Raw genomic sequence first — 19282 nt, forward strand, 5'->3', positions numbered from 1 at the left:
AATCATTGGTAATTTCCCTTCAAGAATCTTGCAAGATGTGGGTGTTTTTCATCTCACAAAATTCTAGATTCTCATTCTACTTTTGTTACGTAGAATATTGTTTTAGGGATCATGGATGCATGAATGCTTGCAGGTATTGTTTTGCTGACCTCTTAGAAGAAACTTCAAGGTACTCATAAAATTGAAAATGAAGCCAGTGCTACATCTCTGGCTCTCTTGACAATTCTCCCACTTCTACCTTTGAATCAAGCTGATACCCAGGCTTCTAATGATTATTACTTTTTATTAAAGGGGGAAAATAAGATATTGCAAAGTTGCAATATCTACATATCTGAAGAAAGTAACAGTGGCCTGTGACAACTATTATAGACAGGTACTGTATGTACTATAATTATATTATCATTAGATGACCATATGTCAGAATGGTTGCGCATTTGGCAACTCCAAATCTCAACTAATAAATGCTCTATTCTACACATTGGCAATAAAAATCAGAACACCAAATACAAGTTGGTGTAATGACCTCATAGACGACCCTCATTCTGTCAAGGACCTAATCCTAGGAGTATTCATCTCAAATGATCTAAGCCCCAGAGCTCACTGTAACAGCATTGCCAAAAAGATATTAAGAATTGTTAACCTAATTTTGCGAAGCTGCTTCTCCCGTAATAGGATAGTCAATTACCTCAATAAAAAGCAACGAAATGCCTTTTTTATGATTTTCGTATTACTTAATAGTACTTTCACCATTGCTTGAAAATAAAATTGCATGAAACATACTTTTGAATTACAGAGGTAGGAAATGGGGAAAAAAAGCATTGATAAGCTTGAAAATATCCAAAGAGATGTGTGTAGGTATGCAAGTGTGTCCACATCAGGACATCCACATTTCTGACAGCTCTACTCTTCGCATTCGGAGCCAAATTCTCTCCTCTGATCCCCATAGCCCACAGGTCACAATTTGGCTGCCTCAATCTATGTATAGGAGAAAAGGGAAAGGACAAAAATCTATTGGTGGGCATTATTAGCTCATTGGAATGAAGCAAAGGACCACCAGATTTCTAGTCCTCAAGGATTCTCCTTCACGCTGAGAGCTGCGATGTGTGAATGCGTGCATACACACACGAATAACAACCAAGACACTTTTCTGGCTGAGTCGGCCAGCAAACTTCACGCTTGACTTCTTCCCTCCGGGCCTTTCAAACTGGCGCGTCAGGGTCTTCCTCGTGCTTCGGGTCTCGACTCGCGCCTTTGGGCTCCTTACACGCGGCTCTCATACTCCCTTCTCTACCCGACGGTCCGTTCCCTGCCCCTCCCTAGGTAGGACCGGGTCCCGACTGGGGGATGCCCCGAGGAGCAGCCTGCAGGGGCGGAGGGGAGCGGGACGGCCGCTTGAGGGGAAAGAGAGCAGCCTCGGCAGGGTGTGATGTCAGCGGCCGCGAGGAGGAGCCTGCCCTTGCGGGCGCTTTTACTTTCAGGCTCCGCGCCACCGCAAGCGGCCACTGCCGGAGCCGTGTCCGCCCCGCTCGACCATGACGTCCCGGGGGCCGGCCGCCTTCGCTGCCGCCTCGCCACTGACCCGGGGAACTTTGGGCGCGCCCGCGGCTTTGCTTCTCTGAAGCGCCCGCTCCCTTCCCGCCTGCCGGGCATGGCGCTGCCTGCAACTGCTTCATGATGATGATGATGATGGTGGTGGTGGTGATGTTTGTGGTGGTTGTTATGATTACTGCTCTGCAACAACGCCGGGCATGTGAAATCCCGAGCATCATGCCAGCAACGCGCCTGTTCCTGCTCCGTCCCTTCAGCCTCCTGCTGCTGCTGCTGGGGCCGCGTCTCTTTGTGGGATCTTTCTCCCTGGGCTCTGCCTCCTCTCCCTCGCCCGCCGAGCGTCCCTCCGTCGCTACGGCGGGGCCTCGGGCAGCGGCGACCATCCAGGGGAGATCCGCTTTTCTTGCGGCTTCCTCCCCGCTACTTCCGAGGGAGAAAGGAAGCCCGCAGCCTTCCGCGGCATCTGTCAGCGTTTGGGATCGGACGGCGGATCGAGACGGCGGCAGCGACAGCCCGGGTGAGTGAAAGGGTAGGAAGGGGGAAAGGGCGGGGAGGAGGGAAACTCTTGTGTTTGTGTCGGTGCGTGTATGGGGAGTGAACAGACAACAGCAGCTGCTGGAGAATGCTCTGCTTCATCCTTCCATCCGTCCGTCCACCGGTGCAGCATATTTTATTATCCCATTTTGGACTGGGGATTCCTTGCAGGTTGTCAAAAGGAACGGCTTTGGAGCTCTCCTTTTCGCCGCCAGTTTCCCCACAATAGAAAGTCTCTCCCTCCCCCTCTCTCTCTCTTTCCCCCTCTCTCTCACTCCATCTTCCTCCCCCCTCCCTCTCCCTCCCTCAGCCAGTCTCCCCACAATAGAAAGTCAGCCTTTCTCCTCCCTCCCCCTCTCTCCCTCTCCCTCCCTTTGCCAGTTTCCCCACAATAGAAAGTCTCTCCCTCCCTCTCTCTCTCTCTTTCCCCCTCTCTCTCACTCCATCTCCCTCCCTCCCTCTCCTCCTCAGCCAGTCTCCCCACAATAGAAAGTCAGCCTTTCTCCTCCTCCCTCTCCCTCTCCCTCCCTTTGCCAGTCTCCCCACAATAGAAAGTCCCCCTCCGTCTCTCATTCTCCCTTCCTCTCCCTCCCTCTCCCTCCCTCCCTTTGCCAGTCTCCCCACAATAGAAAGTCTCTCCCTCCCTCTCTCTCTCTCTTTCCCCCTCTCTCTCACTCCATCTCCCTCCCCCCTCCCTCTCCCTCCCTCAGCCAGTCTCCCCACAATAGAAAGTCAGCCTTTCTCCTCCCTTCCCCTCTCTCCCTCTCCCTCCTTTGCCAGTCTCCCCACAATAGAAAGTCTCCTCCTCTCTCTCATTCTCCTTCCTCTCCCTCCTCCCCTCTCCTCCCTCCCTTTGCCAGTCTCCCCACAATAGAAAGTCTCCCTCCCTCTCTCTCTCATTCTCCCTCCCTCTCCCTCTCTCCCGCTCTCTCCCTCCCTGTGCCAGTTTCCCCATAATAGAAAGTCAGTCTCTCTCTTCCCCTCCCCCTCTCTCTCCCTCCCTCTCTCCCTCTCCCTCCCTTTGCCAGTTGCCCCACAATAGGAAGTCTCTCCCTCCCCCTCTCCCTCCGCCCCTCCAATTCCCAAGTCTGCCCAGTAAGGCTTGTGCTTAATAAAAAACTGACAATATTAAGCACATCTCTGCTGACTGTATATACACATTCACAATATGTATATATAGTTTATCACACACAACATTTGAAATATTAAATCCCCCTCTCCTTCTCCAGTAGGTCTTAGGAAGGAAGCCGGTGTAAAGGGGATTTTCCCCTGAGAGATTACTAGGAAGATGTCATTTTCTTAGCATCAATTGTCTGCTGCAAAGTATTAAGAGAGGAGCATAGGGGAGGTGGAGTGAGGAGGGTGACTAACTCTACTTTAGTGGCATTATGCACTTGGCAAAATGATTTGAGGGGAATTGTTTACAGGACCTGAAGAGTCAGTCCCACGGCAGATTCCCAGTAGAAACTGATTTTAGTTTGGTTAATAAGCTTTGGTTAATTAGGATCAAGTGATCTAAATAAGGTGGCTTCTTCATGTCACTATTACATCAAACAAATCATTTTGTTTCCAGTAAAATAGTCACTTTCCATATGGCTTAAAGAGACAAAGTGGTGTTTGTTTATTTTAAGAATTTCTAGATGTGTTCTTGATAGATGATTAGATAATATTCAGTGTATGAACATTCTTGGGGAGAATATGTCCAACTCTGTTGCTAATATGAAATCTGAAGAACTAAATCTACTCATATAGCAACTTACTGAAGTTTACTTATACCCTTCATTTGGAGAAAATTCCACAGTCCCTAGTAAAACTTTCTGAGTAAATCTACCTAAAATTTTGTAGGAATGGTTTTTTCATCACTGAATTAAACCAAGTTTCTCTCTTCCTTTCCCTCTCCCTCTTTCTCCCCCTCTCTCTCCTTCTTTCTCTTTCTCCCTCTCTCTCTTTCTCTCCCTCCCTCCCACTCCTCCTCCTCCTCCTCCTCCTTCCTCCCCCCCCCCCCGCCTCTCATCAATGTCTCTGCAGTTAAGTGAATGGGAATTGATGCTGGCAATGGAATGAAAACAATTTTGTTACATATTTTGCATCCCAAAATGGTAATTTATAAGCTGTTGGAACAGCTTTATTCATTATTGTTCCAATTGTTATATCTTTACAATAACCAAAGTATTTTCAACAAAAGTGCTTTTTAAAGCATTTGTGGTATACAAATATACCAAAATATGGCAATCAAATAGAAGTTTCATTTCCAGATTCTTGCTCTGTGCTTTGACAGAGGCATACCAGAGGATGGATCATGAAAAACAAAAACTAAGGTCAAATGCCCATTTTGGCAGAGCAAGCTATCCATCATGGAATACTTAGAATTGTAGTTTGAGCCTCTGGACTTCCACTACAGTCCTATATTGGCTGAACTCAGATAATATTCTGTTGAATTACAATAGGTGAGGCATATCTGGTATAACACATGAGAGATTTAACTGAGGGAGTCAAATCCAATCAATTAAGTGAGACTTCTGACTAATTCTTTGGGTTCCAAGCTAAAATGAGCAGACAAGCGTGCACTAGAAGAAGACTATGGAATCAATTCATTTTTATTTTCTTTAATTTGCCAAGGTTATGGCTCTGAAAGAATGATTTCTCTGTATTTAGTAAATGATCTCTAATTCAGTACCAAAAATTACTTAAAAGTAGAATGATCAGAAGGGTAGAATGTGATTTGGCTAGAAAAGGATGCTTCTGTGATGCAGATGGGACCCATGGATAGAATTAAGGACACTTAATTTGAATTTTGCTCGAATTCCCATACCATCGATTTGAATAACAGAAAAGAAAAGAAAATTTGTAAGTTTGCAGCACAAGCTTTCTCCACTCACAGCCTCTTCTATTCACCTTTAGGTATCAGAATGTAGAAGGTGGCAATGATCTCTATAGGAGAATTAGAGGTCTTCTGAGTGGAACAATATTAATTTGGAACTAGTGAAGGACTCCTTATGAAAAGTTGGTTCTTAGGTTTCCATTAAATTAATGAAAAAGACCATCCAGAGATCCAGATCTTTAAGATTGATGCCCTTTTTAAAAAAATGTCCTTGCTTTGAAAAAGTTACATTGGAAAAGCAGTAGCCAACAGAAAGAGAAAGGGAAAAAAATAACAGATTACCAAATGTATATAAGTTTTAAAGGTAGCATTCAACCTTCACCATTTAAAATAATATTGGTCAATATTTCCATTATGTCAAAGACAATTTTTTGCTCTCTGCTTATAAAATTGATCAATCAGAGACTCTTAAGATGGGGATGGCACCATCTTTCCATCACAACAGAATGATCTTCTTTGTTACCCCTGGACCATGCTCAATAAATCCACATTCTTCACACAGTAATATGTTTCATTTTTAATGTACAGTATTGTTCAACATATTTAACTCCATTTCTCTAAACTTTATTAAGAAGTGTATGGATATCATAACAGAATGGGACAACGATGGGACAACCCTTTCCAGTGTAATTTATCTGGTCCTGGAGACTTAAGTTCATTTAAAATGACTAAGTTCTGTCTTATCTTTCCTTGTCTCTTCTAAGATGCAGTTCCCTCTTTTCCCAGTGATATTATAATAAGCAGCTAGTGCTCCAATACAGAGTTAACTTCTTAAATTAAGAAGTTCTCTTCTCATTGTAATCTACCATCCACTTGCCATCAACGATCATTCATTATTTTTACTCCATCATGGGCCTGCATCTTCTTTGGTTTTCTTTTTTTATTCCCAATGTACCCAAATAAATAGGGTTTTCTTTTGTTATTTTTGTTATTTTGTTATGATCTTCAAGCCACAGCATTAGCCTTTCTATCCGTATCCCTATAGTTTCTGGGCATAACCTTGTGTTTTTCTTTGATTTTGTTTTCCCGTTATATTTCCTATACCTGTTTGCCTTTTTTTCTCTTCAGCTTGTTAGAAAGCCCTTTGTGTGTCCATGTTTTCCTTTTACATTCTATCATTCCTTGTTGTAGGAATTGTTTGCAATTATGCCATCAATATCTCAAAGGATTTCTGAATCCTCATGGATACTTTTCTCCTTAAGCCTTTGAAGCTACTGAGACCAATCTACTGTCCGTTAGAATTCCTCAAAATCTTCTGAAGTCCAGTTTGTAGATCTGCCTCTTCTCAGTTCTTCCTTCAGTGGATATCACAAAATCAAGAACAACATGAGCACTATCCACCAAGGTTTCAGTCACCTTCACTTCGTCAATTAATTCCATCCTATTGGTTAGGATTGGGGCCAGGATAGACTATCCTTAGTTTTTTCTTCTGCCTGCTGACACATGGAGTTATCACCAAGAGAAGAGGAGAGAAAAGAAAACTATTCTGTCAATAGTTTTGACATATGTCAGAGAAATGAATTTCTTTCATTATTACTGTAGCATGCCTCTTTCAAAGATTAGTTATTTAACACAGAAAGTCTTATCTGCTTCTTTTGCCTGCCAAGTATCAGCAATAAACTCCCATAGTATCACTTACCCAGATTCTTTCAGCAGGATTTTCATGCCTGATTCTTGAGTTCCTGATTACTTTTTATACACTATAACTCTCATCCTTTCTATTGAGTCTGTTTCTTTGAATAAGGTGTAACCTTCCAATGCTATGTACCATCCCTTATATAATGTAAATTTCTAATGAAAACAAAGATCAAAATTAGAAAGCTAATTTTTTTCCCTAATTTGTCTTGTGGCCTTTAATGCTAGAAATACAATTTTGACTAAAATGTGAAACAACTTACTGCCACATTATTGAAAGGGTCATATAATAGCTTTTAAATTTAAACACTTGAATTCCATAAAGAATCAAATTTAATCATAAATTTATGATTCTATAAATGGCTTTCCCACACTGTTCGTATTTATAAGTATGGTTCATTTACTTTAATCAACATGTGTTAGTCTCCTTGGATAAAAGATGGAAAAGTTGTTTAACAGAAATTGTAATAAAGTGTGACTTAACTGAATATGTGTTCCAGTTCAAAGTTGAAAGGAAGTGTGGCCCAACATTACTCATTGTTTAAGACATGATGGTGGACCAAATGCTCTTACCCTCTATGTGCCACCTCTTTCAAGATTAAATATAATGAATTAAATAAAAAAAGAACAAAACACGGTTATATTAGAAGTAACTGTTCTATTGACCAGCAAGGATTCTGTAGATCCAGTTTAGTCTCAGACTTTACCAGAGTCTTTCAGCTTCTATACTTTGAGATTCAGAAATGAATGAATGGGTTTAATATATACGTTAGCATTATTTTCTGTTGGAAAAACAGACTATCCGTAATATTCTTCAAGACATTTTAAAGCCATGGTATGAGTAATCAGTTTGGTTTTACTAGTTGAAATATCTTTATACAATATTATGCATATGTAATATCTATCAGGACACAAGCCGTTTGTGCAAAACTCTGCAGGAAAAGATTTATCTTCTTCCTTCAACAGGAAAAGTCACACTGCACATGGACTTGGTAAATCAACCCGAGGTTTACTGCTTAGGGTATTGTGAACCTGACTACAGGTAGTCCTTAACTTACACTCACAATTCAGCTCAAAATTTCTGCTGTTAAGAGAGAGATTTGTTAAGTGAATTTTGCCCCATTTTAGTTTCATACCATAGTTGTTAAGTGAATCACTTCAGTTGTTAAGTTAGTAGCTATATGGTTGTTAAATGAATCTGCTTCCCCATTGACTTTGCTTATCAGAAGGTCACAAAAAGTGATCCATATGACCTGTGACACTGCAACTGTCATAAATACATGGAAGTTGCCAAGCGTCCAAATTTTGGTCATGGGGATGCTGCAGCAGTCATTATAAGTCACTTTTCCCCCCAAATACTGCTGCTTGAATGGTCACTAAACAAACTATTGTAAGTCGAGGACTACCTGTATTATAGTTTGTTCAACAAATAAAGGATGAAACAATATGTGAGGCTAGCAGATTTTGCAGAATTCCTGGATAGAATCTGATAGAATCTACAGGGGCCGGATAGCTCAGGCTGGTAAGGCCTGTTATTAAGAACACAAAGCCTGCAATTATTGCAGGTTCAAGCCCGGCCCAAGGTTGACTCAGCCTTCCATCCTTTATAAGGTAGGTAAAATGAGGACCCAGATTGTTGGGGAGGCAATAAGTTGACTTTGTAAAAATATACAAATAGAATGAGACTATTGCCTTATACACTGTAAGCCGCCCTGAGTCTTCGGAGAAGGGCGGGGTATAAATGTAAACAAACAAAAAAAATTGTACTCTTTGTCCATCAAAATCGCTAGGATTGAACTGAGAATACCAGGAGGATGAATTGATACTCTTCATCTTCCCAGTTACCACTGCTCCCTCCACCACTGTCCCACACACTTCCATACTTCAGGAAGAAAAAGTCATTGCCCCCAAATACTTCTTCACTCATCTTTACCAAATCCTAATATTATATGGAGGAAGAAGGAAAGGCTTGAGGGAAGAGATTGCTGGTTTCTTATCTGTTGTGTCTCTCTGTTCCACATGAGAGAGACATAGCAGAAGGAACAGGAGCCAAGGCATGTTGGTCAGGAGTGGCTTTCTGGATGGGGAACCGCTGACCCCACCCATATGACCACCGATTTATGTTTGCCTAGCAAAATTGCAATCTTGTGGCGAGATAAAGCTCACTGGCTCTTCTTTTTAAGGATTAGTCCAGTGGTTCTTAAGCTGTTTGACCCAATTACCCCTTTCAGTAGTCTCGAATAATGTCATTACCTCCACAAAAACCCCCAGACTCTGTTTTTTTACAGAAGTGTCTCACCAGCAACAGTCTCACACACTGGATCATCGAGTCACAAACAAGTAATTACAAATTGCTTTATTTCTCCGGGATATGCCCAATTTACCCTTTGGGGGATAATTACCTCCAGTTTAAGAACCACTGGACTAGTCTCTATCACAGCAATGATTACACAGGCTCAACTAATTGTGTTTAATTTTTATGGAGTAATGTTGCATTTGCAGAATAAAAAATTAAGAGTTTGGTTTCTGATGCCCATAAGGGTGGTGATGTTTCATTGAAGTATGTTGGGTAATTCATTTATTATTATTTAGTAATTATTTGTGGTTTTCCCTGGGTTTGTACATCTTTATTTGTACTGAATCACCATCCAGAGTGATGCCTGCAATTTCCCTAAACTTTACCCTTCCTTCCTTTGGAGAATTTTACCTTGGATGTTTTTGTGATTTAGTATAATACATATGATTTCTTTTATTATTTACATACTTGATACCTGTTTTTGAAGAAAGGGTATATGCATTAAATGCAGCAGAGTTTTCTGCCCATAACTTTCTAATCAGAACAGAGCAAAAGTTAGAGAATACTGGAGTTATGACCCATGTGAAATCTGGTTGTTTACAACCACGGGTTGTGAATGGAGCAGATCCTCAGGCAAAGGTCTGTGGATAAACAAACTGTGTGAAAATGCATACAAAACGATCCTGGCGTGTATGATTGCAACTTAAATGCTTTATCACTGTGTCCTCTTATTTGACACAACTCCTAGCTAGACATTCTTGTTGGAATGTCTAATTTAGCCGTTCATGCTGAAATTAGCGTTAGAGTCCCTTAACAAGGAGAAAAACTTTCCCACCCAAAAGGGAAATGGGAGGCTGTAATCTTGAGGCAGTCAGCCTAAGAAATAATATAATCCTAGAAGAATGCATCTCCCGTGAGGAAGTTCTCAAGCATTCCACTTCGACATTAAAATAGCTGTTGCTTGTTTGGCTGCCATCTGTCTTCAGATCCAGGCTTCTGAAATGGGGCTTGCTTGATCAGTATTAAAACAGAAGACAAAGCCTTATTGTAAATGAATTCTAAATTTTGTCAGGTGAGGGTGTAAGAATCTTTCACATCCTGCAGTTTATAATTGGAATTTGTTTCATAGAGAATATATGATTTTAAGGTGGATTCTCACATGTCTCAAACAACATCCATTTCAACCACATAAGCCTAACTCTATTTTTTCTGAGGCACCTTGGCTAAAGAAAAGGACAGATCACAGTCCTTTGGGTACCTGAATCAGAGGCGTTTTTGATCTTCACTTTGATCAGTTTTAAAAATCTGGCCATGATATTGCTCCAAAAGCAGCAAGCAGAAGAAAAAAGGCTTGAAGCAACTGTTCAAGCAAGTAGAAGTAACAGCGAAGCCCTTCTCCTCAATGTCATAGTTCATCATCTCTGAGTTATTTTGCCATTGGGGCAGAAAATCCTAGAAACACTTTTTTCTGCACAAGAGTCATAATGCTTGGTGCTTTAATTAGTGGGCTTGATTTTTCAGCATTTTTTTTTTGTGATGGTTGTGAAGAGGATTTATCTCGGTTGAGCAAATCTGTGGTTGTTTAGTAAATACCAATGGTTCTTCTAAGTGTGTGCTTTTGGCTGGAAATTCTTTGACAAAACGGATGCAAATTCTGTTCATGTGACTGTGAGATGCTGCAACCGGTAAATAAGGCGGATCAATTGCCAATCTCTGAAACATGGTCACATAACCGGGGGTGGGGGGGGGAACCACAACATTTTAAGGTGATTATAAAGTACCCATTCTGGACTTGTTGTAATTTTGAGCAACTGGTCTTTAAACAACTGGTTGAAAGTCAAGGACTACCTGTATGACCTATCAAACCATTGATGATACTTAGAGACAACATACTGTAGAGCAGGGGTCTCCAACCTTGGCAACTTTAAGACTTGTGGACTTTAACTCCCAGAATTCCTCAGCCAGCTTTGGCTGAGGAACTCTGGGAATTGAAGTCCACAAGTCTTAAAATTGCCAAGGTTGGAGACCCCTGCTGTAGAGAGTTCTCCATGATCTGATTGTTCAAGTCTTTCAAGAGTGTGTTTATCACTACTGTAACTAAATCCATGCACATTGCTGCTAATCATCTTCTTCTTCTCTTTTCATTCCATTTCTCCCAGCATTAGAGTCTTCTCTATAGATTTGTATATTTTGTCCACGGTAGTATAATTTGTGCCTGGTCATTTGTGTCTTCCATTAAAAATCTAGGTAGATTTTATTTATCTACTTGGGCTTACATGCAGCTAATTTCTAATGGCTCTAAACAACTTATAGAATGCCAAACAAAAGCTTCAAAATATCATACCATCATACTATGACAGCTCTATCCCTGGGTAGACTTAAGTTTACACATCCCAAAAAGACCCAATGTAGAGCCTTCTTTGATTAGGGGTGGGGGAAAGCAAAATATCTGGGGATTTCCATGGATAAGTGTCCAACTTGATCCTTCAGAAGCACTGTTAGAATACATCTATCGGAATTTTTGTCCACTATGGACATTGTGAGTGGTACCATTCACCGTGTGGGCTGAAAGTTATACTCTGAATGCAGATGAAATAAAATTAAAATTATAGCCATGTAGAAAAAAAAAACAGTCAAACCTGGAATAGTGAAGAGAAGAGATATCTGAGGATTTTCCTACTGGAAAGTTGCCCATAGTTATCCAAAGGGGATTCCTAGAAGTTCAGGGTCTAAAATTATATATATAAATTATATAGTTGTCTATTTAGAGATAGAACTAAATTTCAAAACAAGAGCTAGACTCATACGCCACACACTGAACCATAGTCAGTGATGATTCTAGCTTAGCATGATGTATAAATCCAACCATTACAGTTTGTAAACCATCATGGAAGGCTCAGCAGTTTATGTGAATTAGGCAGTTGTGGTTTATTCAATTAACTAAAATTATTAAAATTAAGAAAACCATAGATTAGAGCCACATCTGAATTCAGTAACTGAAATGATATGACCAAATAAAGACTTTTAGCTGAGAGTTTCCTGAGGAAATAAACACATTTCTCAGGAAAAAGAGGGTTGAGAGACCTTAACGCTGGGATTGCAAACATAACAGAGAGGCTTTTAGAATGCAATGCAATGCAATGCAATGGAATCGAATGGAGTGGAGTGGAAATAGAATAGGATAGGATAGGATAGAATAGAATAGGAGAGGAGAGGAGAGGATTCTTTACTGGCCAAATGTGATTGTATACAAAAAGAATTTGTCTCCGGTGCATAAGTTCTCAGTTGTACACATAACCCACAAGTGATAAGCCATGATCATAATCATAAAATACAAGCATCATAAATCATAAGATACAACACTCAGTGATAATCATAGGATACTAAATAAGCAGGTAACATAAATCATAATAGAATACTAATAAAAGCAATCAACATAAATCATAAGAGTTATAGTAATAGGCATAGTAATAGTAAGTAATAGGAAAGATGAGAAGGATAATAGCAATACAGCCCTACTAGTGGTTTGACAACCCAAGGCATAAGACAGTGTTGTAGGAATTAGTTGTTTAGCAGAGTGATGGCATTGAAGAAAATATTGTCGTTGTGTCTGGTTGCTTTGGCATGTAATGCCCTATAGCGTCATTACAAGTTGATTGGTTTACAGAGCAATTTGAGACTTTATGAATGACTTTAAGGTGATAGCCAGCACCTTGAATTGCACTAGGAAGCTGACTGATAACCAGAGCAGCTTGTACTGCATTATATTATATTCATATGAGTGTAATGTAATGCAACACTCCTAACACTAATGATGCCACTGCTTTCTGGACCAGCTGTAGTGTCCAGATGATCTTTAAGGATAGTCCCATATAAAGCACATTATGGTAATTCAACAGTAAAGAGACCAGGGCATATGCAATTGTTGAAGAGTCTCCCAGTCCAGGAAATAGTACAAGTGGCACACTACACATACCTGTGCACATGTTCTCCTGCCCTCCTAAAGCAGAACTCCAAGTGGGCCCCCAGACTGAGATTGTGTATCAGTCTCAAACAGGGAAGTACAATCTCACTGAGAGTTAATTATGCACCATTTTGTTCTCCTTTCTCTGTGGATACTTTCAATCTGTTATAGTGGAACCAGGTGGACCAAATAAGCACAGCCATTTGGTCCTGTACTGAGTCTCTTCTTGCCCATTCAGATCTGCATAATTCCAGACACTGGGCTAGGATATTGACAGTGTTGGTTGGCCAGCCCATGGCTTGAGGTGTATAAATGGATATCATCAGCATACTAGTAATATATGTCTGATCTTTGAGGTAGACCACACTAGGAAATCAAAATGATGCAGTATTATTTTTATTATAAGATTACAGTAACAAAATCTGAAAAGTCTGAATATACTTCCCTGCTCTCTATCTTTGTGAGAACTAGGAAGGGTCTTGTCTGAGATATTTTCTTGGGTTATAATTCTGTTCTGGATTCAGGTTTCTTTCATTTGGCCATTGCCTTGGTAGCCATTCTTCCTCCTGACTCTCCAGATCATTCCTTAACATACCCCTTAAAATATGTGACCCCAAACTGATAGATGACCTTGCCCACTGGTTCATGTAGTTGTTAAACAGAAGGGAAAGAGCATCAAATCTTGCAACATCTCCAAAGGATCATGGATCATGATATCTCCCCACTTGTCAACATTTATTGAAACTACTCATAGAAAAAAAGCTAACCACACAAAATGGTACATCCCATCTCCAAACCTTAATGCCGGTCCTAAGGCCATTGTTAATAGTGTTAAAATATCTGAGATATCTAGAGTACTGAGATATCTAGAGATATCTAGAGCACTGAGAGCACCAAGGTGGATGTACCACTCCTATCCAGGCTATGCCACAAATTAATTAATTAATTAATTAATTAATTAAATTTTTATGCCGCCCTTCTCCCGAAGGACTCACGGCAGTTCACAGCCAAAATAAAAACAACATACCAATAAACAAAAGTTAAAAACACATTAAAAAACTAATTCTAAAATTTGGCCAAAAAATTAAAACTAAGGTAAAAACCATCATAAAAGCTCCCATTAAAATTTCGTTAGGCTAGCTATTCGTTTGGAATAGCAAAGTCTTGAGCTCGCGTTTGAAAGTTTGGAGGTCGGGGAGTTGACGCAACCCCGGAGGCAGTTCGTTCCAAAGGGCAGGAGCCCCCACAGAGAAGGCCCTCCCCCTGGGGGTCGCCAGTCGCATTGTTTGACTGACGGCACCCTGAGGAGGCCCTCCCTATGGGAGCGCACAGGCCGATGGGAGGCTATAGGTGGTAGTAGGCGGTCCCGTAAAATTGTCAACAAACATGCTCAATGACGTCTCCATATCAAACCCTGGCCTGAAACTTGATTGAAACAGGTCCAGATAATCTTCTTTCTTCAGGTTCTCTAGAGCTGAAGCACAACTGTCTTCTTCATTGCCTTCCCTTGGCCTCCTTCAATGCCAAAGGGATCACCAACTTACTCTATCTAGGAAGGTGATACCACTACATGGCCCAGCCACAAGTCACGGTGTCCAAGGCCACCAAGGATCTAATAGCCTGCCTTCCCTCTGTCTATTGTCATGTTTCCAGCATGACCTCTCATCTCCCCCATCCCTCTCTGATCCCTAGCTCCCTTCTTCCAGGCCAAGAGGTTCTTTCACCCCACGCACCCACCAATTACCCAAGAAATACATTTATCAGAAATAACATAGACATGCAACCATGCACACAGGACCTTACCCTAGGCTCACACAGCAACCCTCTACCCTTGTCCTAGCCTGCACCTGTGCTCAGGCACTTGCCAGCCCAAAGGTGAAGGACAGGCTATTGTGGACAGCTTCATCACACACCCTGCCAACCCCAGCCCACCCACCCCCAACCTGCTCAGTAGAATGAGAACCAGATTATAAAGTGCCTTTTAAATTTCATCGTTTTTTGTTCCCAGCTTAAATGGCTAAATTCTGGTCCTTGGTGATACAATCTCTTCATTTATCCAGTGTGGGATGTGATATGGAGCTAAATTGGCAGATAACAAAGGGTCTTTTCAGTCACTGATTTGAAAAGCAGCAACATGATCTCAGCTTGGAATAGCTGTGAAGAAAAATGGGAAATGTAAACTAGTAAAGCGGTGAATGATTAGAAGCTTTAGAAGAAGTTCTTTTTTTTTATTGTGCATTTTTTCCAGTGGAATGTAGCAACTGAAACGGATACTTTTTCATAGTTATTGACTTCCATTTAGTTATGCATCAAAGCTGATATTCATGATCTCTTAGATTTTTTTCAGCAATTAAATAAAAATCTTTATAAAAGTCATAGACCAGTCTAGAAGTAATTAAAATTAATATCTATGGGCTAGTAATATGACTTCTGTAAAAGAAACCTAGAAAGTAGCCACTTTTCACATCTGGATGAGTAAGCAGAATGTGTCAGTTGACTGGGGTTAGGTCCCTGTTTTTTAATCTTGACAACTTCCTGATGTAGAGATGCCACTTCCCCAAATTCCTTAACTGGGAATTCCTGGAGCCAAACTTCATATATCTCAGCCCAACTCCCTTCACAGGATTGTTGTTGTGGAGAAAATAGGAGGAGGAAGGTGTGTTAGAAATGGGTTATTTGTAAAAATAACAAAGGCAGGATACAAATAAAAAAATAAAAGAAACAAAAATAAAATAAAATATGGAAACAGTGGGAAATACTGGTTTAAAAGACCCCACAACACAATTGATTGAATCTTTGACCATACTGGTCCTGTTTTAAGCTAAATTTAAAATTACATAGGTTAGTTGACTCACACCAACCCAGTCAAAATTATTGTGCAGTTAGGTCCTGTGCTTGTTGATATCAACAAAGCATCAAATTATTTATCTGAAAATACATATTATGTGTAAACAAAGAGTTACTGGTGGAAAGGATCAGGGAATAGTAGGAGTGAGGCTAGCTTATTGTTCTGCTTAGCAAGTCTGATAAATGTGCACATTATAAATAAACCACCGATCAATGGCAGTGCAAGAGTGAGCCTGATGATGTTGAGAAGGGGTGAGCAGCTTGTGGTTCCCAGAAGCTTCTGGGATTGTATTACCAAGTGTACTGTATTAGAGAGCCAGCTTGATGTAGTGATGAAGGCACCAGGCTAGAAACCTGTAGACTGTGAATTCTAATGTTGCCTTAGGAAGAAAACCAGCTGGGTGATCCTGAGCCAGTCACTTTTCCTCAGCCCCAGGAAGAAGACAGTGGCAAACTAATTCCAAAATCTTGCCTAGAAAACTACAGGAATTTGTCCAGCCAGTTGCCAGGAGTCAAAAAAACTGATTCAGGCAAAACAAAACAAAACAAAACCCATTAGTGACATAACTTTCCATTGCTTTGGAGAGAAAATATCAAACAAGTGCTGGATGGCTCTCTTGGCTTGAAATTCTTAAATCCCAACACATCTGGAGTATGCCTGGGTGTGGACAGTTGCCTTAGTTTTTGTTTTTAAGCTTCTGTTCATTGTAATGGTAGATTTGCTTTGTGTTTTTTTTCCGGGCTGTCTTATTGATATATTATTAACTAGCCTGGATATCAGTTCATGGGAGAAAAGCAGTACCATAAAATAAATATACAAGCTTTTAAAATGAATGTAAGAAGAAACAGAACACAAGCGCAGATCCACAATCTTTGGAGGAAATGGTTATCTTCAAAGCAGACGAGGACCAATAATGACGCACATGGGGGAAAGGTGGCGCTTGGTGGGAGTACGGCATCTCTGGAAGGCCAAGGGGTTTGGCTGCCCGGCATGGCAGAATCAGGAATGTGGATTGCTGGGGGAGAAGCCTTTGCAGAGCACAACTCAGTTCTAGTCCTACAACTGCATTTGGAGTGAAGTGATACTCCTGCTCCAGCCAATACAACTTGTTTTTTTGGGGGAGAGGAGTAGGAATAAAAGCAGGAATTGAGTATGTCTCATCTTATGAAAAGAAGGACTAGAGGTGACATGATAGGGGCTTCCCAATATCTAAGGAGCTGCCAATAGGTCCAACCTATTATCCAAAGCAGGGGTCTCCCACCTTGGCAACTTTAAGCCTGGTGGACTTCAACTCCCAGAATTCCCCAGTCACTGGGGTATTCTGGGAGTTTAAGTCCTCCAGGCTTAAAGTTGCCAAGGCTGGAGACCCCTGATCCAAAGCATATGAAGCAATGGATGGAAACCAATTAACGAGAGAAACAACCTAGAAGTAAAGAGAAATTTCCTGACAGAACAATTAACCAGTGGAATGACTTACCTCCAGAAGTTGTGGGGTGTCCATCACTGGAGGTTTTTAAGAAGCATCTGAATAGCCATTAGTCCAGAGTGCTATAGGGCAGGGATGTCAAACTCACATTGTCACGGTGGCGTTATGTGACATATCAGGACTTCTTTTCCCTTCGCTAAACTGGGCATGGGTGTGGCTAGCACATGACGCATGGGCCAGGAGTTTGACAGCCCTGCTATAGGGTTTCATGTGTGAGCAGAGGGTTGGACTAGAACAGGGGTCCCCAATCCCCAGGTTGGGCCCACTTCCAGGCTGTGGCCTATTCACAACTGGGCTGCACAAGTGGCGGGCTGGTGCATACATGTGCGTGCAGCTCAACTTGCGCAGGTTATCCAGTTCCCCCTCACCCCCCACTGGACCGCCAAGCTGCAAAGGTTGGGGACCGCTGGACTAGAAGAGCTTCAAGGTCCCTTCTAACTCTGTTATTCTTAAACCACAGTGAAAATGTAGCCCTCTGCTTTCTACTGCCTGCTGGCCCTGTCATGCTTGCATTCAGGATTCAAATAGAACCCTTGGGGTTTTGATTAGCACAGGAAGAACCTGTCCTAAAAGTGACTCTCTTTTCCCTTGCCACTTGTGCCAGGTGGCAGGAAGGTTCATGTCAAGGAAGAGAGGTGAGAATAATATGATGCTGACTATCAAATGCATCCCCAGATGAAGCAGCTGTGTTCTTTGGAGATGGTGCGCTGGAAAGATACAGGTGATGGTAGCATGTGATCTTCCTTAGAGGTGATCTTTGAAATTGATTTGACAGAGGGCAGGCATGTTTTCTAGATGGGTTGTGAAATATGCCCACTGCTGACAATGCTTACTTGGAGGAAAAGTTGTAATAAAAACGGTACAGGGAAACACAGCTTTCAAAATGCCAGAAGAAGGAAGGTGAAAGCATTAGTAGTTATATTGTGTAGATGGAATAATGTGCAATGCAAGGCCAGTCCAGAAAAATATGAAGCTCCTGAAAAGTGATAGGCAATCCATGAGAATTGCACTTTGTGAGAACAGTAGAACAATCTTGAGCAATGCCTGAATACAATGTGGGCAATTCTTGTTACCTGAGTTTCTTAACAGCAGTAGCGCTTAGACTTATATACTGCTTCACAGTGCTTTACAGCCCCCTCTAAGCAGTTTACAAAGTCAGTGTATTGCCCTAAGGAACCAAAGGAAGACCATAGAAGAGATAAAAATGTGATATTCTGGCTTTAAAGTTAGATGATTTTTCATTAATAAGAAGAATGAGGGCATTATTAGGGTTTAAAGTGCAGGACTGGGATCCAAAAAGTGTTTTTTGCTCTGCTTGTGACTTTCTGGCAAAAATTGCTTCTTGTAAATTCAGCAAAAATCTGTTGGCCATCAACTTCTCTGTGGCCAAACTTTAACAACCTCTGAATCTCAAACTGGGGAAATAAGATATTGGAAACATTATTGAAGTTGTGCGCATTTTAATAGAGCAAGTGCAATGAGTGTGAATCCAACATACTCCTTGCTCCTATCGTAATTATATTAAATTGCAATTCCCATTAGTCCTGCTAGGCATAGCCAATAATATCTGGAGGGCGTTAAACTGGGAAAACTGCATTGTTTTAGATCTTCCTCTTCCTCAGTAGAAACCAGATCAGACTGGAGAGCAGCCTCAAAGATTAGGTGACTTGCCATGTTTTGTGACAAAGCCACAAAAGGAGAGGAAGAGAGGAGAGGGGAGGGGAGAGGAGAGGAGAAGGAAGAGGGGAGGGGAGGGAACGAAAGAGGAGAGGAGAGAAGAGAAGAGGTTCCCTGATGATGGACTCCAGCAGGAGCCCGAAGTCTTGGAAGAATAAACCTTTGGTCCCAAAGATTGGATCCAAAATATGTTCTTGTTAGATTATAAGAAATGGAAATCATTGTAAAATCCCTTTCAGTATTGCCATTGAACTCATCCTCTGAGATAATGGCCATGTTCTTCAACTTGCTTCCCAGTTCCATGGCAAGAGAAAGAAAAAGAGTTAAAATACAAACCGAATAACCAGGCACTTTACATGCCCAGGCCTTCCTGTAGCAGAGAAGTAAAAAAACCAAACCAAACCAGAATGCTT

The 19282-nt window shown here is 41.4% G+C and overlaps 1 protein-coding gene across 5 annotated transcripts in view; it reads left to right on the forward strand.

Moving 5' to 3' along the window:
* The first annotated feature begins 802 nt into the window (after window positions 1-802).
* Window positions 803-19282, forward strand: part of LOC131204156 (mucin-2-like) — an 87042-nt gene continuing 68562 nt past the window's right edge. For 2 of the 5 annotated variants that reach the window (XR_009156547.1, XM_058195076.1), the window contains exon 1: window positions 804-2065. Coding sequence is in view for 4 of the 5 variants with exons in the window: in XM_058195076.1 (XP_058051059.1) it covers window positions 1672-2065 (394 nt within the window). In the remaining variant the exon portion in view is untranslated. Of the gene's footprint in view, window positions 2066-19282 lie in introns of all 5 variants that reach the window. The other 3 variants (XM_058195090.1, XM_058195067.1, XM_058195059.1) reach the window with 3 other exon arrangements.

This window comes from Ahaetulla prasina, chromosome 1, assembly GCF_028640845.1.
Source record: "Ahaetulla prasina isolate Xishuangbanna chromosome 1, ASM2864084v1, whole genome shotgun sequence".
In the NCBI taxonomy this organism is placed as follows: domain Eukaryota; kingdom Metazoa; phylum Chordata; class Lepidosauria; order Squamata; family Colubridae; genus Ahaetulla; species Ahaetulla prasina.